The sequence below is a fragment of the Sinocyclocheilus anshuiensis genome, unplaced genomic scaffold, assembly GCF_001515605.1.
Source record: "Sinocyclocheilus anshuiensis isolate Anshui unplaced genomic scaffold, SAMN03320099.WGS_v1.1 scaffold154, whole genome shotgun sequence".
NCBI lineage: Eukaryota > Metazoa > Chordata > Actinopteri > Cypriniformes > Cyprinidae > Sinocyclocheilus > Sinocyclocheilus anshuiensis.
In genome coordinates, this window is record NW_015546101.1 from 1,995,204 (window position 1) to 2,017,091 (window position 21,888).

The 21,888-nt window shown below is 37.6% G+C and overlaps 1 protein-coding gene across 2 annotated transcripts in view; it reads right to left on the reverse strand.

Moving 5' to 3' along the window:
* Positions 1-17,988: 17,988 nt before the first annotated feature.
* Positions 17,989-21,888, reverse strand: part of LOC107700457 (kinesin-like protein KIF18A) — a 29,173-nt gene continuing 25,273 nt past the window's right edge. For both annotated transcript variants that reach the window (XM_016502108.1, XM_016502105.1), the window contains exons 15-18: positions 19,733-20,087; positions 19,522-19,614; positions 19,301-19,410; positions 17,989-18,222 (exon numbers count right to left, since the gene is read on the reverse strand). In XM_016502108.1, the coding sequence (XP_016357594.1) occupies positions 18,083-18,222; positions 19,301-19,410; positions 19,522-19,614; positions 19,733-20,087 (698 nt within the window). In that variant the 3' untranslated portion in view covers positions 17,989-18,082. The remainder of the gene's footprint in view (positions 18,223-19,300; positions 19,411-19,521; positions 19,615-19,732; positions 20,088-21,888) is intronic.

Genomic DNA, 21,888 nt, shown 5'->3' on the forward strand with positions numbered 1-21,888 from the left:
ACACACACACACACACACACACACACACACACACACACACACACACACACACACACACACACAATCTTAGGTCTTATTGGAATCAGGTTGTATTTATGAGTCCAAATTGAGAGCTTTATTTCCCATTATAACAGTAAAATAATTTTAGTTAGACATTTTAGCACTTAGCTGACAAAAGCCAGAAGACAAGTGTGGTTGGATGGCTTAGATGCATAAGCATTATAAAACATTTAAAAATATTAACGTGGCATGTGAGATCTCACCTCTGTGCTTTATGGCTCATTTAAGGCAATCTCCTGAAGTGAGGAATACTAGTGGTCGACGATATATAGCGAAGGCCAATATATTGGCCGATATTTGGCATTTTTCAAATATCGGCATCGGCCGATAAGTTTTACTGTTTGGCCGATATTTGGCCGGAATTTTATTTTGACGCGCTGAGAACGGCAGCGCATGCGTACACAGCGCTCACATTTTCCCTCTTCGTTGTTTGCTGTCGCCAGTTCTGTCTAACACAGATAGAAGTCTGTCTAATAATCATAGAACTGTTAAACAAAGAAATTAAAAGGTATACAAAAATGATTTATAACGATTGCTTTTTTATATTTAGAAATAGAATTGCAAATATTATAATACTTTCTCGTTTACCGTCAGCATTCAGCGAATACGGAATTTTTATTATGTAAACAAATCTTTGAATGTCAAATAAACATTTAATTTCACAAACCTTGCAGACTAAGTCGAATCCAGCTGTGATATCTTGTGAAATCAAAGACTATAGAACAAAGGGACTTTTTGGTGAAATGTGCATTTCTATCCTGCATATGGTCACGTATATTCTGCGTGATGGTTGGTCGGACAGGAGGAGAGTTCAGCTTCACTGGAAAGGCGTGATTGGCAAACTTTAAACTCATAATTTCAAAGTATGCTGCATTTGCCCACTGTCATATTCATGTAATTTTGACTGTGTGATGTATGTAAAATGAGTGTTACCTTGGCTTTATTTGAAGAGCCAGTTTTTACTTACAGTCTGTTTAAAGAGAGCACACGACAGTAATGGGTCCACCTTAAATATGTACATACATTTCAGTATATGTTGCATCCTTGGGAATAATCACTTTGGATCTAAAATAAAATGCTGTCAAAATATGACTTTTGAAAAAAAGTGGTCTTTTCTTGGGGAGAGGGTAAGTTGAGCCACATGGAGTGAAACTGTGCCACTGATTATGCTGAACTAAAACGGAACATTTTCACCTCATGCTATATCAAAGGAGGAGAAATTCAACAAAAATGACTTCTTAAAATCTATGTGTGAGCTTTGAGATGGACTGAACAGGGAGTTTCCCCACCTCTGGCTCAAGACACTGGTTTAGGCTCCAGCTCCCTGCAACCCTAATAAGGACAACGAGGTTTGGATAATAGGATGGATGGATGGATGGATGGATGGATGACTTCTTAAAAGTTTTATTTAAAGATACAGTTCACAACTTTGAAGGCATTTTTAAAACTATTATACAAAAATTTCACAACGAAATAAAGTTCAAATTGAACAATAAATAATTAAAATAAAAATTGACTTCAATTAACCTTACAGAACTGGGCTAATAGTACTCAACATCACACTTATAAATGTTGCAGGGAAATACAGTTTCATAAAAACTACAATGGCGATTTTCATAAACAAGGTCTATTTAAAATTTTCAGAACAAAATCGAGTTCAAAACAAAGAACAAAATCAAAAATGTTTGGTCTGAAATTAAAGAAATATAAAGAAGAATTACATGAAAATAATACTTTATAATCACAAGAAGCTGTGGGCTTAACTTACCCCAAGAACTTTGGCTCAAATTACCCCACTCTTACCATTTTAACAAACTTGTATCATCCAGCAGTTTAGAGCTAACATCATGCTAACAGTACAGCCTCATATTATAACTTTCTAAAACACAAACACATATGTGATATTTTTTGATTTGTCTGCAATTGTTCAGGCACAAGAAGCAATGTCCTTTTACTGAGTGCCCTGTTGGTAACAGGTTACTTACTTTTTATTTATGTATTTTTAAATACTTCTTTATTTGTGAAAAATACTGTAATAGGATTACAGAATCCAGAAGTTGTCATCTAAAGTATGTGTTTATTTTAAACATTTATTTTTTAAATGAAATTTAAAATTATTTCAAATTTCTTAAATAGGCTATTAATTAAAATAAATAAAAGTTATAATGATAAATTATTACATGGAGTGAAACTGTGCCACTGATTATGCTGAACTAAAACGGAACATTTTCACCTCATGCTATATCAAAGGAGGAGAAATTCAACAAAAATGACTTCTTAAAATCTATGTGTGAGCTTTGAGATGGACTGAACAGGGAGTTTCCCCACCTCTGGCTCAAGACACTGGTTTAGGCTCCAGCTCCCTGCAACCCTAATAAGGACAACGAGGTTTGGATAATAGGATGGATGGATGGATGGATGGATGGATGACTTCTTAAAAGTTTTATTTAAAGATACAGTTCACAACTTTGAAGGCATTTTTAAAACTATTATACAAAAATTTCACAACGAAATAAAGTTCAAATTGAACAATAAATAATTAAAATAAAAATTGACTTCAATTAACCTTACAGAACTGGGCTAATAGTACTCAACATCACACTTATAAATGTTGCAGGGAAATACAGTTTCATAAAAACTACAATGGCGATTTTCATAAACAAGGTCTATTTAAAATTTTCAGAACAAAATCGAGTTCAAAACAAAGAACAAAATCAAAAATGTTTGGTCTGAAATTAAAGAAATATAAAGAAGAATTACATGAAAATAATACTTTATAATCACAAGAAGCTGTGGGCTTAACTTACCCCAAGAACTTTGGCTCAAATTACCCCACTCTTACCATTTTAACAAACTTGTATCATCCAGCAGTTTAGAGCTAACATCATGCTAACAGTACAGCCTCATATTATAACTTTCTAAAACACAAACACATATGTGATATTTTTTGATTTGTCTGCAATTGTTCAGGCACAAGAAGCAATGTCCTTGAACATTAAAAAATCACTTTGAACAGGAAAAAACTGTTTTTTTTTAACTTAAATGTATAGTTACCATTTATTCCACAGGCCTCTCTCCATCACAGAGTGAGTAAAATGGTTAACTCTTCATATATTTGTGGTCGCATCACCAATTTTCTTTAAGGTTGCCTAGTAACAAAGGGTGGCTCAACTTCCCCACAGGCTCAAATCACCCTGCTCTCCCCTATATATATATACTGTATATCGGCCATCAGCCACCCTGCTTTCTAAGATATCAGCATCAGCTGTCAAAAAAACAACATCGTTACCATTAAGAAATACTGTACATCATTGTAGAAACCACAAAACTCAGGTTTAACAAGAAAAAAAAGCTTATTTTTAAAAAGAGGCTTTTGGACAAAAAGGTCTAACCTAAAACTCATTGCTGTCACATTATGTAAAATAACTTCTTTGGCTAGTTTTATTTGAATGTAATGTTGTCTTTATGCGGGTCACCTGAGCTCGCTTGTTTGTCATGCCTAATTACATTTGGGCTTCACTCAGTCTCCAAAATCATTATGAGAACTGAAGTGTATGGCAGCTGAAAGAATTGCACCGTCAGCATTTTTGAGCCCCCTTCTTCACTCCATTTACCGACCACTATTAAGAGTGGATGGGTCCGTGGGGAATGCCGCATCATTTCTCTGTTTCAATTTGTGCTCCATAAATATCAGTAATGGGGCTTGTACGTCACAACTTACACAGTATACCTGGCAGTAAATACAACCCTCAGCAGTGGGTGTGGGCACGTGTCGGTGGAAGGATGCGTCCAGTCTTCTGTAGGAATGAGGGGAAATCTATAGTTTCTTCACATAATTTCTCTCATTCTCACAGTCTCACAGCTCATTTCTGGAGCCATGCTGTACTGTTACAGCTATGAATTCAACTCGGACACGACACGACACGACACGACACGACACGACACGGCACAGACACAGACACAGACACAGAGGTTTTTTGCTTCCTGCTTCAAAAAGTAATGCAAAGCAACGGACTGTAACGTATAGAGGAATGAAAATATGAAATAATTTGCCATCAGACATTACATATTTTTTAATAAGCAAAAAGAGGTTTAAAAATTCTTACAAGGAATATTTAATGGCACAATATACAGTAAATTGTTGATTTTTGTGTTTTGAATGAATTTTTTGGGTTTGTATGTTTTATTGACTTGACTTTTATTGTTATGGATTTTTTTTTTTACTTGTTGGACCCCAGGAAGAATGTAGTGGCTAATGGAGATCCAAATAAACAAATAAACAACCACTAGAATGCGTAACATTCATATTCAGTGTTCATAAATATACATTGTTCACATAAACAGGGGAAAAGAACAGATTCAATAAGATGGGTTTATATTCAGTCTAGTGGTGGTATATGGAAAAACGTGGGTAGAAGTTCTAAACATCATATGTGAGGTTACATTTTAATGCAAGGGCACAGTATACCATGTCCTCTCCAATAAAAAAAAAAAAAAAATTATTATCTTTTAAAAACTTTTTAAAAACCCATGTATTACTTTGCCACCCCACGCTTATATTACTGCTTATTTTTTATATTCACCATATCAACTTTTTTTACGATACTATATTATTACAATAATCAGAGGACCTCAGATGATGCCAACCCTGAAACAACATACAGAACTATCAAATTTTACTATAAGTTTGATTGCATCATATAATAATTGCTGTTAATAGTGTTCATCGTCTGTTTGATTACGTCTTTAATTGATTTCGTCTTTAATTGATTTTTCCGTACATTTCTGCCATATGTACATTAACTGACAGTCACCACTGATAAGCTACCACTAAATATTGTAGAAACTTAATTTGCTGTAAAGTTGCTTTGCAATAATTTTTATCGTGAAAAGCGCTATACAAATAAACTTGAATTGAATTGAATAACATGTACCATTATAATATACTATTATATATTTGTTAATATTTTGTATTAGATTTTAATTCTGTTTTAATTTAAACTTTGAAGTTTTAGTAATGTTACTGTTTTGTCAATTTGATTAGTTTTCTTTTTAAATGTCTATACTGTTTTTATTCATCTTTATTTCAGCATTAGTTTTAGTTATTTTAGTACAATTTTAGTATCAAGTTAAACTAAATGAAAATGAGAAATGTTGTCTTGGCATCTAGCTGAAATAAAATAATTAAGTTTTTATATTTTATTTCAATTTATTTTATTCAATGTATTCTTTTTTGGCTTTAGATTTAGTTAACAATAATAACCCTGCTGTGCAAAAAGACTGCACACACTGAACTTTTCTGAAGATTTCAGCAGAATTGAAACGCCTGTGATTCACAAAGTACTTCATATCCCAGGTGAATCTGACTATGCTTAAAAAATTTGAGCAGAAATTTGAAAAGACTTGGCCTAATATTCTGTTGCAGCTGTAATTGGATACTCACATTGGTATTCCTCACTGGCAAATTCTACCTCAAGAATCCTGATGATTTAAATTAGTAAAGCATCTAGAGGTTTGTGATCAAAAAGTGCCAATGACTGAATCACATGGGGAGGTGGATCTTTATATTATAATGAGTCATCATACGGTGTTAAAACCTATGATGATGTCAAACTAATGATGACTACAAGTCTGACTAAAATGTTTGAGGAGTGACTGTGATTGACTTTCTCATCAGTCAACAGTTTTTTTAGATACATTTTGTCATTATGCTTAGTGAACTTTTGAAATTCTTTAGAATTTGGGCATAATTCTATTCTATTCTATTCTATTCTATTCTATTCTATTCTATGATAATAAAATTCTATCAGAAGAAAGTATTCATATTTTAAGTGGAACTGAAAAGCAGTGAACAATCAAATCAGCATTTTACTACTGTAACTTTTCTCTGTCATCAGTCAGTCTTTTTAGGTAAAGTTTGTTATTATGGAAAAAGTGATCATACTTAGAGCGGAACTGAAAAGCAGTCACCAATCAAATCTCGCAGGCAACAGTTTCCGGCTAGTAGCACACCAACACAAATTACATATCAGCATGACATGGCTAACAGCTGGCTGTGAAGCTGCTTGGCAATAGTAAGAAAACATACAGTGGGTACGGAAAGTATTCAGACCCCCTTAAATTTTTCACTCTTTGTTATATTGCAGCCATTTGCTAAAATCATTTAAGTTAATTTTTTTTCCTCATTAATGTACACACAGCACCCCATCAGTATAATCAAACACAGCTGGACTCAAATGAAGGTGTAGAACCATCTCAAGGATGATCAGAAGAAATGGACAGCACCTGAGTTAAATATATGAGTGTCACAGCAAAGGGTCTGAATACTTAGGACCATGTGATATTTCAGTTTTTCTTTTTTAATAAATCTGCAAAAATTTCAACAATTCTGTGTTTTTCTGTCAATATGGGGTGCTGTGTGTACATTAATGAGGAAAAAAAAATAACTTAAATGATTTTAGCAAATGGCTGCAATATAACAAAGAGTGAAAAATGTAAGGGGGTCTGAATACTTTCCGTACCCACTGCATATATACTGTATATATACACACACAAGTGGTGGAAACTGAGAGACTAGCAGAACTGGAGCTTGCGACAGAAATCTCATTTTTAATTCGAGCAGTGAGCTTGTGTTACAGGGTAGGGTGTAGAGTGCTTTACCTTTACAATCTGTTTGTTAAATAGATACACTCACTCTGGGGCCATTATATCAGCCTTTTAAGTTATTGACAAGTTCTGATCTTGCATTCATATGATATCACAGATGCACATAAAGACAATCTTACCATTAATGTAAGTGCACAACAATTAGATAAACCCACACCCACATTTAAAATGTGAGCGATCTAGGCATCATCATATTTGTACTCAGAGAGGTATGTCTGAATGCACATGCAAATATGCACACAAGTACAAACACATTCATTTGCATACCATACATAATAACAGTTAATATAGGCTACTGGGTTATGTAAGTTGATGCCTGCATTAATATCATAAACAAGTAATTTACTTGCACAACATTATGTCATTTGTTCATAAAAAGTGAAGCCACACAAGCAAGAATAATCACAAACATGTCAATTTTATACAGTAATATAATTAATAAACTAAAAAGCGCATTAATTTCGCACACTTACGTGTTTATATGTTGCCTAACAAAAAAGTGAGATTTTTATTTTTACCGTTGTTTAGGTACATTTATGATTTTGGCAAACTTGGTTTTATACAAAGCAATGTATATTGCATTTAAGATATTGATTTTATCCGTTCATTGTATTCCCTGGGAATCAACCCAGAGTTTTGGTAACGTGAAATTAAAATGTGATTGTCAATACACTATATATAATAGTACAATTTATTTAAATATTTGATAACCTATATGTTCCCCCACCCATTGGTCCTGAGGAGCAGTTTATTTGACTAGTCTTATTTGCATGCTTTTCAATAGCTGAGGTTTGTAAGGGAGAACAACAGTGAGGTTTTGTCTATTTGCATCATGGAGGACACAGACATCTAATATTGAGCTGTTCATACAGCCATACGTAAAACCCTTTTCTAAACGGACAAAATAGGACAAACAAAAAAAATTACACAATTAATTTGTTGACATCATTAGGTACCAAGACATCAAAGAATGCTGTTCTTTTTATAAGGTCTTAGACATGAAAGCTGCGAGTCTCAAGAGCATATGCGCTTGCACTGTTTATGTTTTTATTCATCTGGTGAGTCAGTGGCCATTTTCGTTGGCCATTTTAGTTAGTATTTGGTCTCTTGTGGTACTATTGGCAGTTGTAAAAAGTTTCTTAAGAGTTCATTTTTCTAATTAAGACATGACAGTGTGAAAGAGACAAATAAAATAAATGACTACTCATTTGCTGTACTGATGACCTCACCTATAAAATGAAAAGTTCAGTCAAAAATGAGAATTCTGATGTTCTTTCAAAACCTGTATGATTTACTTTCTTCTGTGGAACAAAAAAAGGACATTTTTAATAATGTACTGCTCGCTTTTTCTATGCACAATGAATGAAGACTGGAACTTTCAAGCTTTTGAGTCAAATTGTTGAGTGAATCACTTGATTCAATTCACAAAATCGATCAGTGGTGCGTTTCCCAAAAATCATCGTTAGCCAACTATGGTTGGAAGTTCTGCTAAACTCTATTGGTAATGACAGAACTTGCGACTATTTCATAATTTAAATATTTTATGTGCTTTTGCAAGCTCCAAGCCCCATTCATTGTAATTGCAGAAAGAGTAACCAGTAGATTATAATTCACATGTTTTCTATGGAAGAAAGAAAAACAAACAAAAAAAACCACAAGGGTGAGAAAATAACGTTAAAAACTTAAAACTTTAATTTGGGTGAAAGGTCCCTTTAAAACTAAAACGAGGACACAGCTTACTTCTCACAATCTTTAACCATTAACTATTGTTTTTGTTGAAGTGGAGTCACAACAACGCATCATTTGCAACGTATTATAATGCAATTTTTCTGACAGTTTTGTTGCATCATCATTTGCAACTTATCATTAGGAGTGGATATCTTGGTAATGGCATATTAGTTCCTTGACTAGGTTTGTTATTTCAGCTTTGTCTTAAGGAGTGCAAGGAGTACAGGTGCAAACTGAATGTTGTTATTGGGCCTGTAATTCAGTTTTGACACTGAGCAAACATGTGTGCACTTGGCGTGAAGCCACTTGTTTCTGTTACACTGTATAGCAATTTCCAACATGTCCATCCCCTCACGTTTGGCATGCGTACAATCAAACACGCAGACACAAATACCGCCCTCCCCATAATGCAATAATAATAGACAGTTCGCTCAGTGGTCTAAAGTAAAGCCATTAAATTGAATAAAGGCGGTAGTTGCTGAAAGACTGGGAATTGTTAAATACAATACTAAAAGAGTGGGATTTCTTCCCTGTTGATCTGTTAGGGATATCCTACTCCAAATGCTTCTCTCTATACATCAAAGGGCCGGCGCAAATAAAAGCATGCTTGTCGAGGGTGAACAAACTGCCTCCTTTGTGCCACCTCCCAGCCAAATTCAAGCAACACAAAGCAGCTGGATGTAATAAACTGCAAAAAGAAGCCCGGCACTATTTAGATGACATGCTCTGCTCTGGTGCTTGGCTGCGTACCTTTGTCTGCCTCTAGCTGGGACCGACATATAATATTACTGCATCGAAATCCTCTTAGACTGCAGGGTCCGATTACAGCCCCCCTGTACCTCTCCTTGAAACTAAGCAAAGTTGATATCTGTTTGATAAAACAGAGACTGTTAACACTTTAGCTTTAAGCCTGCAGCTGTATAGTAGGGAGTGGTCTGACAGATTCAGGATGTTTTTGAATACAATGAGCATGATTTATGTCAGTCATCTGAAATGGAGTAGAATAATGTGTGTTTAACCCAAGTATATAAAGTATGCTGTGGCATGATGAATGAAAAGATAAGGCAGATACAGTATTTACTGTCCTCATTCATCAGTTTGGATGTAGAGAAGTTTTTTTTGTACTTAAGTCACGTGGAATGATACTGATTTCACAATACTCCAGAAGAATTTTTAGGTCAAAACAACTAAAAATGATTTAATTACTCTTATGTTGGTCCAAACCTGTATGACGTTTTTTCCATCAGTGGAACACAAAAGGAAAAGATATTCTGAAGAAATATGCAAACAATACAGGACCCCAATGATAATCTTCCTGTAGCCTTCTTGTAGCTCAAACAGGCGCTAGCAATGGGTTTCCCAGGAAAGTAAGGACTGATAAAATGTGTACCTTGAAAGCAATGTAAGACACTTTGGATAAAAGCATCTGCCAAATATAAATGTAAAATAAAATCATCAAAAGTAAATAGTCATTGTATGGCTTGATTCGGAAGGGCATCGGGGGGAAGAACTGCAGGGCTCAGGGTCCAGCGGAGTAATGGAGCTTTCTGGCCACATATATCTCGTAAGGATACCTGGGCACATACAGGATTTTGCCATGTTTGTGAGGAGAGAATAAAACAGCCTTAAAGTGATGTTATGACTCATCCCCAGGGTCATTTGCTCTCACTGCAAATGAGAGTGGGTGTCTCACTAACTTGCAGATATAAACTGGATAATGTTTTCATTATTCTACAGCTATATTTGGTAAAGGAGGAGAGAGTGAGTGAGAGAAAAGCAGCAGAGAGGGACAAAAGAAAACCTATAAGAACGTTTGCATCAAGACGCTCCCTCTCACGTTCCTCCTACCCTCCTCGCCAGATAATGTTTATCGTCAAACCTTCGCATATGTCAGCTTGTCGTGACAGGATGGACATTTGCCCTTGGATTCTGGTGCCAGGGGTTACCTAATCAACACCGGGGTTCTTTGTGACTCAATCAACTGGACTTCACAAAAAAGGTCTGAAAACGAATGGCCCCTATAGGTGAGAACACCACAACAACAACCAAATCCTCAGAGAAAATGTCTGTGCTACTAATCAAATCCAGTGTCCACATTACGTGCCATTTTTCATTTCACTGTCAAACTTCAGGACATTTTCACCCTCAGGAAAAGGCTGTAGCCATGGTTTGATGTGGATGCCATGGCAACACAATAGGCGGCCTTTAGGTTTCCTCACAATAAGAGCGAGGTCGTTAGGGACTGACTCATCAACACCAATGCTCCATATATTTGCCCTATTTATTAACCAATGGAAGGGTTAAGTAGGGGATGAAGCTCGACAACAATGTCATCTGGAAGAAAATTGAGTACATGGGAGTATGGCAGAAAGGAATAATAGAAATAAGCATAGAAGATGATACCTCATTTTGTTTCACCACTTTGCATATCTGTCTGTGGTTTCCTACAAACGATTCTCCTCCAAAGCCTATGAAACAAACTTAGAAGCACCCACACCGTATGTAACCATAACTACACACGCCGTCTTTGCCCTTCAGATGATCCATACTCTGAATACAATCATTGTGGTGTTCCTGTAGTTTGGTTTGAATATATTTGAATGGAAGCTGCATTGTTTTCACTCTGCACTTGGCCTCTTGTTGCCCTGTGACGTATTGACACATCTTTTGTTTGCCAGGTTTGGACTCAAACAGTGCGCTGAGCATTCAGAACAAGAATATTCTCATTATTCTCCATTTGTAATTACTGCTCATACTAAATACTTCAGGTTGGACCATCTTATCTAGATGTCTTTTTGCTTTATCTGTTTGGTAGTGTTTCTGTGGGAACCGTAAAGGAACTAATATTGCATCAGAAGGCTAATTCCCATCAGGCTTACCTTAATGCTGTGGAGCGCTGCTAGGTAGTGTCGGACCGGTGGTCCCATTTGACTAGGTCTGATTTCGGAAAACGCGCCAGATCCGCAGATTCTCTCCCTACTCCAGGAATTTTGATATTCGTCTGAGTGGCGGAGCTTGCAGGGAGCATTAGGGAGCGGGTCGATCTCCCACGTACCCTGCTTTACATTTCAAATCTTAGCTTATCCAAGGATTTCCATACCATCTATTTGAATATTTTCCATTCTGAAAGCTGGGAATTAGTGTGCTGAAACACTCCTGTTTCATAATCCTTCATATGACAGTCGCAAACTTTCGTGATAGTAGATGCCCCTCATCCCGGGGAGAAAGAAAAATTACAAATGAAATTTTAATATCTTAATTGTTTCTCCAAGAGAGCGATGAGAATAAATAGAGAATAAACAGAGACTTTTAAGTTACTTTCTTCTCAGATGTGTCTCCTCTGGAGCTTCAAAAAAGATCTCAACGAAGTGCTCAGATTTGTCAAGATTTCTGCAAGATTTCAATATGAATTCAAATATTTCTTATCAGTTGTGTCCATTAACAAATTATGTAGGCTGTTATGCACAATTTAATTTAGTAAAAATTAAGATTATTTTATTTTCCCAAATATTTACTCTATTTCTCAATGCCAACAACTGCCTCCTTTGGAGAAACATTTCATAATTGAAACATTACTGAGAACTCCATTAAATCTCCAGAGTTATTAAAGAACAACTATGAGCAGTGACGTTCTCTTGTAGGATAGCCATGTAAATGCCACATATGTTCAGATGCACACTATATGCATGTGAACAAAGAGTATTATGATTACAAAAGGGAATAAAATGTGATTAATGGTAACGGTATATAAATAAACGGTATACTTTGTTGGCATCCAGCTTTTCAACATAGTCATCGATTGTCTATATAGAAAGCCATTGTCCTTTTTGCAACAATTTCATAATTGACCCTTCGCAAAGACCCACCCGCATTAGTTACTATTGCTATGTTTGACAAGCCACACACCATCACACAGTGAAAAATACACCGCGGAGCAAAGAGGACACTGATAACGCGCCAACAGACAAGACAGAGCAGGTTTGCTGTGAAACAAAGTCCCAGCTTTCAAATTTTGTCATTTGAAAGAAATTCAAACAACAAATACTGTTTTGTGGCTCTTCCATGTGTCGTGACAGATCGCTGTAGCACCTCAGTTCAAGCAGCACGTGAACCAATCTCTTCCTACTAGTTACAGCACGAAATAAACATGAATGAACATCAGAAAGTATGTTGTCTTAACTGCTGAAGGACATAAATACAGCATTTTCAGTTTAAATCTACTGACGTTAATCTACTAACTCTCCTGTCTGGTTTGTTTGTTGGACAAAATGGCGGATTCGGCATTATGATTGGTCAGATTGCCTGTCAATCAAATCCCTGGCAAACGGTCAATTACTCACTCAGCTTCAAACCCTGCGTTCCATTCGGAAGGGCTCATCCCTATATGCCCTAATCCCTTCAAAGGGTTTACCCTCCGGAGTGAGAGCTTCGAAGGGTTGAAGGGTGTAGGAGACCAAACAACTGTCTCTTGAAGTGCCCTTCTGCCTCATCATCACGTGCCCACACGGAGGCGCCGTCATCATGCAAAGAATCTGCGCAAAGGGTCATGGGAGCCCGAAGTGTCCATCAGTTGTACCCTTCGAAATCTTTCATTCCGAAGGGCCCTTTGAAGTGGCCAGTTTTGAGCACTTCGGTTTGGAACGAACCTTCAATATGGCGGCCATGATTGTTTTCACTCCGAAGTGCCCTTCGGAGGGCGATATATCCCGTTTGGAACGCACCGTAAAAGATAATGCATCATGAGAATTGTTACAGGCACACCTGTTTACGGTTTGCATAATAATCAATCCCTCCCTGCAAGAGCTATACACAGACAAAGGCCAACATTTAATTTGACGACCTTTAACCTAATGCGCTTTTTGTAGTTAGTTTTGAAGCAGTACTGCCTCTTTAAAATGATTAAATAATAGTGATTGAACAGGCTATAAATATGTTTCATTCAATTTATTTGAATTGAATACTCGCTGTAAATATTATGTGTGTGGCATGCTTAATGTGCACTGTTAGTCTTTTAATGATACTTGAAAAGGTTTTTCCACATCAGTCATTTCTGGTAATCACATATGGATTTTACACTGGTATTAATGTAATCAAAGCAGTTTTTTTATCATGCATAAATCAATATATTTATCAAATCAAACAATATAATATTCACATATCTCAAGTACTTGGTGCATCTTTATTCATTTTTTATTCTTGGTCTCTATTCTCACTTGTTCTCTAAAGACTTGTGGCTATCAGCATTTTCAGCAACTCCAGTTGAGGCTATCATTGAGTCATCATCTATTTCTGGTCTAGTCTCAGGTGTTCCTGCTAATCAAATCACACTTATTCATTATCTTCATCCTTTCAGGCATTCGACTATTATCATCCTGCTTTTTCTTTTCTTCCTCCCTGTTGTTCTCACCCTCAGCTTTTAGATCCAACCTATTTGTCTTCTTAATACTAAAACACAGTGTGTTCCTCTCGAGCCAATCGTTGCCCCTGCACCACTGTATCTTCTGATGAGGCCTTTTAAATGATTGCTTTTTCTGTTAAAAAGACAAACATCAAAGAAGATTAGAACTTGAGGATTAGATTAAAAGATAATGTTACAATAAGGCATAAAATATAAGAAGGATAATAGATGCAAATAAGACGAGCCACGCTAAACTATTTCGCGAACTACTATTAATCTTGCATCAAATGTGTTTTTTCGTCTGCTAGTAAGCCACACATTTAGTCAATATGATGCATTATGACACTGCACACCCACACATAAATCTGTGCAATATAACTTAAGGTCAGGTGTAGTGATAAGCATGACCACAGGATTGTTCAGTAAGTTATCAAGGCTGCATCATCTCTGAAGTGTTAGCTGGCAAACTCTACTTTCTCTCTCACATGTTGGGAGTACAGTGGTGCTGAAGTCTGTAATTAGCCGGGTACAAAAGCATGGCATCTGTGATGTGAGCTGGCTGGCGGGGGAAAGAGGCTACGTTGCATCGTAGGAGGTACTGCGTGTGTTTGTTTATGCTGCGGCGGAGGCGTGTTAGCCTCTGTTACGCCACTCACCTGTCACAAAAACAGCGAGGAGCAATCTGGTTTTAAATTCTAGAGAACGCCCACCCAAAACTCGATCCTTTTTTCCTTACCAATTTTCCGTTTTCCCGTCTGTCACTCTGTCGTGGCCACTCCACACTCAGAAATCCATCTTCTGTTCTTTTTATAATTTATTGCATAGCTACATTCATAATATGCTTTTTATGAGGAATATGAAACCCCTAAAACTGAACTGGTGATCATAAACTGGAGTTCCCCCACTTAACTTTATCAGCAATCTCTATGAAAGGATTTCTTTATCAACTCAACAAAAGCAAAAATTTTTCTTTTTAATCCTATCAAAGTCAAACTTTAGGGCTTTTGATGCACTTTACACGTGCATCTTTTTTTAACCACTTGTATTACAACAATGCATGTGAAGTCTCTTGGGGCCCTCTGATAAGAAAATGACTTCAACATGATCCCGTTCTACCTGCAGTTGCTAAGCAACATCCACCTCCAACCTCTCACTCAGTCTCATTGGACAATCTTGGAAACACAGCTGTCAGCTCATTGGCTCAGAGGAAGTTAATAAACTTTAGTCACAGCCTTCCCCTTTCAGAAAAAAAGGGGGTAAAAAGCTCAGTGTACAATTTTTGTGAATGAGAGAGAGTGAAATACAGAGGGAGTGTCAGTGCTCATGTTTTCTTGATGTGTATTTGAGCTAACTGTTAAAAAATAAAGCAGACAATGAAAGCATGCTGCAAATTGTCAGTTATGAGACTGATATCAAAGTTAAAGAAAAGATGTTTCCAGTATTATAGCTGACACTGTGTTTCACCTTGGAGAGATACTAAAGAGACACTAAAAGAGGGAGGCGGGTGTCCAATTGCGTTTCAACATCAGTCTTTTATGATGTTTGGCTGTGGGAGTATGAAAGCAGCAACCAAGAGGGTATTACTAAGTATCTGATTACTGTTTAGGCTGCCATTCAAAAATATAAACAATAGTCCCAACAGTGATCAATACTAGCTGGTTAACAGTTGTGGTTACCAAATAACTGGTGCAATTCTGATGTTTACCTTCTTTAAAAAGAGGTCAAAATAAGATTAGACAAATGTATTACTTTTTTTACTTTTAGTTATAATTTATTATGGGGATATAATCTTAGATAAAATATTAGAATATTAGAAAATGATAAAATATTAGAATATTTATCTTGTTATATAAGAAGGTTTACCTTCCAACATGACAATGACCCAAAGCACACAGCAAAACTGAGCACACAGTGGTTGAAGAAGAAAAAGTTGAATGTCCTTGCATGGCCCAGTCAGAGCCCAGAACCCCATTGAAAATCTGTAAAATGACTTGAAGACTGCAGTCCTCAAACGCTCACCATCAAATTTAACTGAACTTTAGCAGTTTTGCAAAGTAGACTGGGCAAAAATGGCAACGTCTAGAAATGCTAAGTCCCACTGCACATATGTATACATACATACAATCACACACACGCACACACACGCACACACACACACACACACACACACAAACGTATATATAGGCACATTAACGCAACGGGCTGAATACACTTGGGAGCATACACTTGGGATGAATACCCGGGGGCATACACTTGGGATACACTTGTATATATGGGAGTTTGCAGCAGTGACAACAGCATTTTGTAAACAAACTTACACACTCATTTTCAGTGACGCCCTGTTTGTAGTATAAGTAGTGAATGGTTCAGTTTAGGTTTCCCCCACACAATTTGTCTAGTTGGTATTCTGTGATATTCTGTGAGCGGAATGTGCAGTGCGCTAGTAAAGAAGCCTAGCACGAGAGGCTTTATTCTGTGTACACGTCTTTATGCTATGATTTAATTAATTAAATGGCATTTTCTTGTCATATTATCTCCTGATAATGCCTGTAATAACGTAGTGTTTACTTTATTTTAAAGCTATAATGCTGCTGCTCCATAAGCGCCACCTTCTGGCAAAGAGTGAATTTGCATATTGACATATGATACTACATTTGTACTCCAAATATGTGTACGCTTTTCATTAAAAAAACATTTTATAATGACAATGGTACATGCTATTTTCAGATACTAATATCAGACAGTGAGTCTGCAACTTGAGATCGCAGAACTGCTGAAGAGACAACAGATGTACCTACATGTGATAATTGTATCAAATACTGCATAAAACTAAAGGATGGTACATATGAATACATTAATGTATATTAATGGATATCTAAACTCATCCTGTCAGTTATGGGATATTTCAATGCAATAAGTATATGATTATTTTTTTTCTCATGACATTCAAGAAAAAAAAAAGGAATAGCAATAAAGATAACCATTTTTATTTGTTTATCTATCTTTTTAAAGTGAACTGATTTCAGAAAGTAGTTGAACACCTCCTATAGGTGAGTTCTGATTGCCTCCCAAATCCTGTAGGTTACACAACTGTCTGTAGCCTGTCTTGGGCTTGCGGTTCAGCAGAGCGGGAGGGTGGTCTCCTCACATTTCAAGCCTGGCTTATTCTCCATTGATAGAGCAGAAAACACAGTAACGATTTGGCAGAAAATTTAGGCTAACTGCTTAATCTAAACAAGTTTTATTCTACCATTAATAGAGAGAGAGAGAGAGAGAGAGAGAGAGAGAGAGAGAGAGGATTGAGAGTAGGAGGAGCAGATCACGTGCTTTTGGCTGTGCTTTACATTGCATCACAGCTGTCAGGTGGTCCGCCCATTACACCACTAGACTATTTTAAGAAACAATGCATTATGTGAAGAATTCCTAAATTGGATTATGTCACATTCAAAATGCATGAGAACAGTCCAGAGAGCAGTAAAGCGTAACTGTACTAACTTCCCAGGTGTTGAGAAGGGTGATGTCAGTTGTCAGCTTCAATTCAGATGACTTTCTCATGTTTGGGTGCTGCTGGTGTCACTTCATTATTGCAGTTATTCTATAGGATTATTAAATTTCATTCTTTGCAGATCAGCCAAGCACACGCAAAAGGTATGAGACAAACAAAGCAAATACAATAAGCATGAAATATCTAAATTATGCTTAAGGGAAAGATCCGCTATTTCTTCTTGCCATGTCAGAATAATCAGCCTTTCATAATTTAAATGGGCTAAAACATAAATCACACAAATGATGAATCAGTGTGACACTATAGCACAGATAAACTGGAGAGAAAAACGTACTGTGAGCAGAGACTAATAATACGCAATTAATTCTCCAATTATGTAAGCATGTTAACATTAAAGGGGTCATATGATGCAATTTCAATTTTTCCTTTCTCTTTGGAGTGTTACAAGCTCTTGGTGCATAAAGAAGATCTGTAAAGTTGCACGGAGTCCAGCCCGGGGTCGTCACATGTGGTTGCTGCAAGCCCTCCGAACGCTCCTTCGTCGAATCCGCCGCCCGCCGCCACTCACTCAAACGACCTCCGCTCACTCTAGCCTGCCGTGTGTGACGCTGTTTCGTTGTGAAAGCTCCCTTTTCACATCTTTTTTTACATCAACTTTAATGAGAAGGAAGTGTGCGAGGCCAGTGAATGAGAGAACGGCGCCTTTAATAGCAAGTGGAAACCTCTCACATCCTCTTGGTGACTTTTTTAAAGAGTGCAGCAGGCCTCATTGAGCTCAACTTGGGCTTACGCTGGTCAAGCTGATGGAGGTTTCCCTCAGACACACTCCGTACTACTCTACGGCTTGGCTCATTCTCTGATGATACTAGATGCGGTGGAAGAGAACAAAGAAAGAATAAAGATTAGAATAATTTTTTTTAAATTTAAATTTAAAAAAATCTGGAAAATCATAACTGATTGCCTAAAAATATTGATAAGAATTTTTTCTTGAGTGCCAATCAGCATTTTAGAATGATTTCCGAAGGATCATGCAACATTGAAAACTGGAATAATAGCTGTTGAAAATTCAGCTTTGTATCACAGGAATACATTATATTTTAATTAAATTGAGCAATTCCAAAAGGGTCCTCGCACCATTGGTGCTTGGGCCCTAAATAGGCCATTTTAAGTTGTAATAATTCCACAATATTTTGGGTTTTTCTGCATTTGTTATTAAATATATGCAGCCTTTTGAACAATAGTTAAAATTCAGCTTTGCCATCACAGGAATAAATTACATTTTAAGTACATTGGGCAATTCCAAGAGTGTCCTTGCACCAGCGGTGCTCAGGCCCTAAATAGGCAATTTGAAATTGTAAATATTTCAGAATATTATTGGTTTTACTGCATTTTTGATTAGGTATATGCAGCCTTGGTGTGCATAAGAGACTTGTTTTAAAAAAAAAAAATCCTACCCCAAACTTTTGAAGAATAGTTCAACAGAAAAATGGCATGCCAAATGATCATTTTTAATCAAACGCCAGGATTATTATTTTTAAACACTGGTGCCATATTTTGCTGCGGTCACTTAATTTAATAAAACCAGTCGTGCCTAACAAGACCCTACAAACATGGCAAAAATCACTCTAATGCATGGCCTCTAGTGGCTGGGGTAAATTCAGCCAACTTGTGGCATTATATTACTAAGGAGAAAGAACGTGCATAAGCCACTGGGAGTGGGAGGAGGAGATTGTGCGCTTCTGGCTGTGCGCCTGACATTTTTTCACAGCTGTCAGCTGGCCCACCCATTACACTATTACAATACTTTACCAAACATAATGGATTATGTGAGGACTTCATAAATGGAATATAATAAGAGACGCTTATGTTCCACTTCCAAGATGCAAATGGAAAGCCCATAGAGGGTAACTGTAATTTTTCTGCATTGAGAATAGCTTACTAACCTCCAAAACGTCGGATTCGCAGTGGTTTAGACGCCTCGCAGGGATCTCTCTTTATGCGCTTGGGTGCTGCAGCCGTGGCCTGAGAACTGTCGTCTTTCCCAGTGTTGGAACTGATTCAAACAGACACAAAGTGAGGTTTTGGAAAACACCAAGAGTGCAAAATGTCAATGAGGCATGATTTGAAACAGCCCCAGCAAACAGGTCCCACAATAAACACACACCAGTTGAACTTGCGCTTGACCTGAGCAGCTGAGGTCATGGCCATGTAGGACGGTTTGGATTTTCGCAGGTCTAATAGTGATGGGATTTCCAACCTAGAAACCAATTGGGAAGAAACTTATTCACACCAGCCAAAACAGAACTACCCAATTCAACTTGAACATAAGCATTATTAATCCATGCAAATTATACTGCGTTTAGATCTCGTGGTACCTTTTAGCTGGCTCATTTCCGTTGTTAGCACGTAGTGCCCGGAGTGTTGTGTGGCCAGGGGGCTCAGGTGATAGGATGACTGTGGCATTACCGCCTGCTGGGTCCTCGTTGTGACCAATGTCGATAGTGGTGTTTGGATCAAAGCTGCTGGAGGTGTGCGGCTGCCCTTCAGGAGTGTACTGCAGAGGGAACATGCCCTCCTGTTTTAAGACCTCTTGAATGGCAGTGGGGTAATGGGACAGCACAGGAATGGGCCCATCCTCATCTGGGTTTGCAGGAGAGACAGACAGCTTCCTCCTGATTGGTTTCTTAAGAGGACATTCAGCATTTCCTTCCTGATGTTGAGGGCTACAGCCTGAAAGAGAAAAGCAGCACAAAATTCATCAGCTTCATTGGAAGACGTCACCAAATGGAAAAGGCTTCTCATGAATCTTTTACTGTTTTTTTGATTAAAAAAAATCTGATATATGTTGATCATTTCCAAGTCAAAGCTAAACTGTCAACATTAGGATCAGAAATGTCCAAACCACATTTAAAAAACATTTGAAATAGTATATTGAGTTGCTATTTTAAGACATAAAAGTTACAGTGATTTGAGGGAACAATCATTCTCATCGAACAATTCTAGTGTTCACATGAACTTGACTGATTTGACATACGATAACTTCTGACGTTTTTCCAATGTCAGTCCTTGAATTTTGTTAAGTTTTTTATGTTTATAGAATGTAGAAAAGTCCTTTAATAGCTAATTGAAGAACAGATAGACAGACATACAGACAGATAGATAGATGCATAGACAGACAGATAAACAGATGGCTAAAGATAGATAGATAGATGGACATTTGGATAGACAGACAGAAAGACAAGAAGAGGGACTGACTGGCTGCAGGAATTCACCTGGTGTCACTTTCCACAAATGATAACAACTGCAACACTCTAAAATAATGTTAAAGTTTAAATGAGAATAAATTCTAGCACTATAATCGCAAAAAAAAAAACTCCAAGAATTGCAGAGGTTTCCTTCATATTAAACATATCCCTGTCACAAATTTCATGAAGTGGTGGGGACAAAATCAGCCGGACTGATGCCCAAAAGTATTGGGGCCATTACTATTTGAATGAATTCTAACCAATGCAAGTAACTGGCATATTATAATATTACTCAGTGTTGTTGTCATCTGATTTGTGAGGCACATTCCTGGACACATTTCCCTCTCACTTACACGCAACAAGTTTACATTACTGATGGAAATACACAAACATTCTTTGCTCATACAACAGTGAATAATTGATCCACGCATGTCACGTGAGTATTCATGAGCAGCATGTTATTAAAGAGCAGGTTCTTTTGCACCATCAAGACAGACAGTACATGTACGTGTGTGCCGGTGGGTGTGGGTGAGGACGGCAAGGGAGGCTCCAGGAAGCTGTTGGAGGGGTCTGACGTTGGATATTGAGTGGCGGAGTATGCCGGAGCACGTCGCAGTCTGGCTGCACACTGACTCACACGATGCAGAAAAGCGAGGGAGAGAGAGAGAGACACTGCGGCTGCATCTTAGGCGTTCTTGACCAATCGCGATGCTTCAGAGCTCCTGCTGGTTAAACTGTTGACACACAGCCATCTCTCCTTCTCTCTGAATCAGTGCTGATTCTCAGAAATCCGGATTGCATGGGAGAGGACCTGACATCCTGTTAATGACTAACTATACTCACTTTTTTAGCAAAAGAAAGTTTGAGAACTGAAAACGCCTCTTACGAAAGTTAGACCGAATGCGCTTTGCTTCGATGGCCTCTTGAAGCTGGCAGCTGTAAAGCACTCGCGATATAACTTCATTTGAGAGGCACAGGGTGATCAGGTGACAAAGCAAAAAAACAAACAAACAGAGAGAGAGGATGGGCGGCAGACAGTGATGTATGGCCCACAGCGGAGGCAGAGGAATAGGTGCGATTAGTAATTGGTGGCAGAGTGCTCTGGGTGGCGTATTTTTGGCTGGTGGGATTAAAACATGCATGAGGCGCTATTTCTGGAGGAAGCCACTGCGGATTAGGGTCGCCTGGCTCTCGCACTCTTTTTATTGGAGAATCGTCCTCGCCCAATCCAGGAGTGTTTCATACTATATGTAATAGCTCCCCCCTCCTTGCACCGAGCAATGATT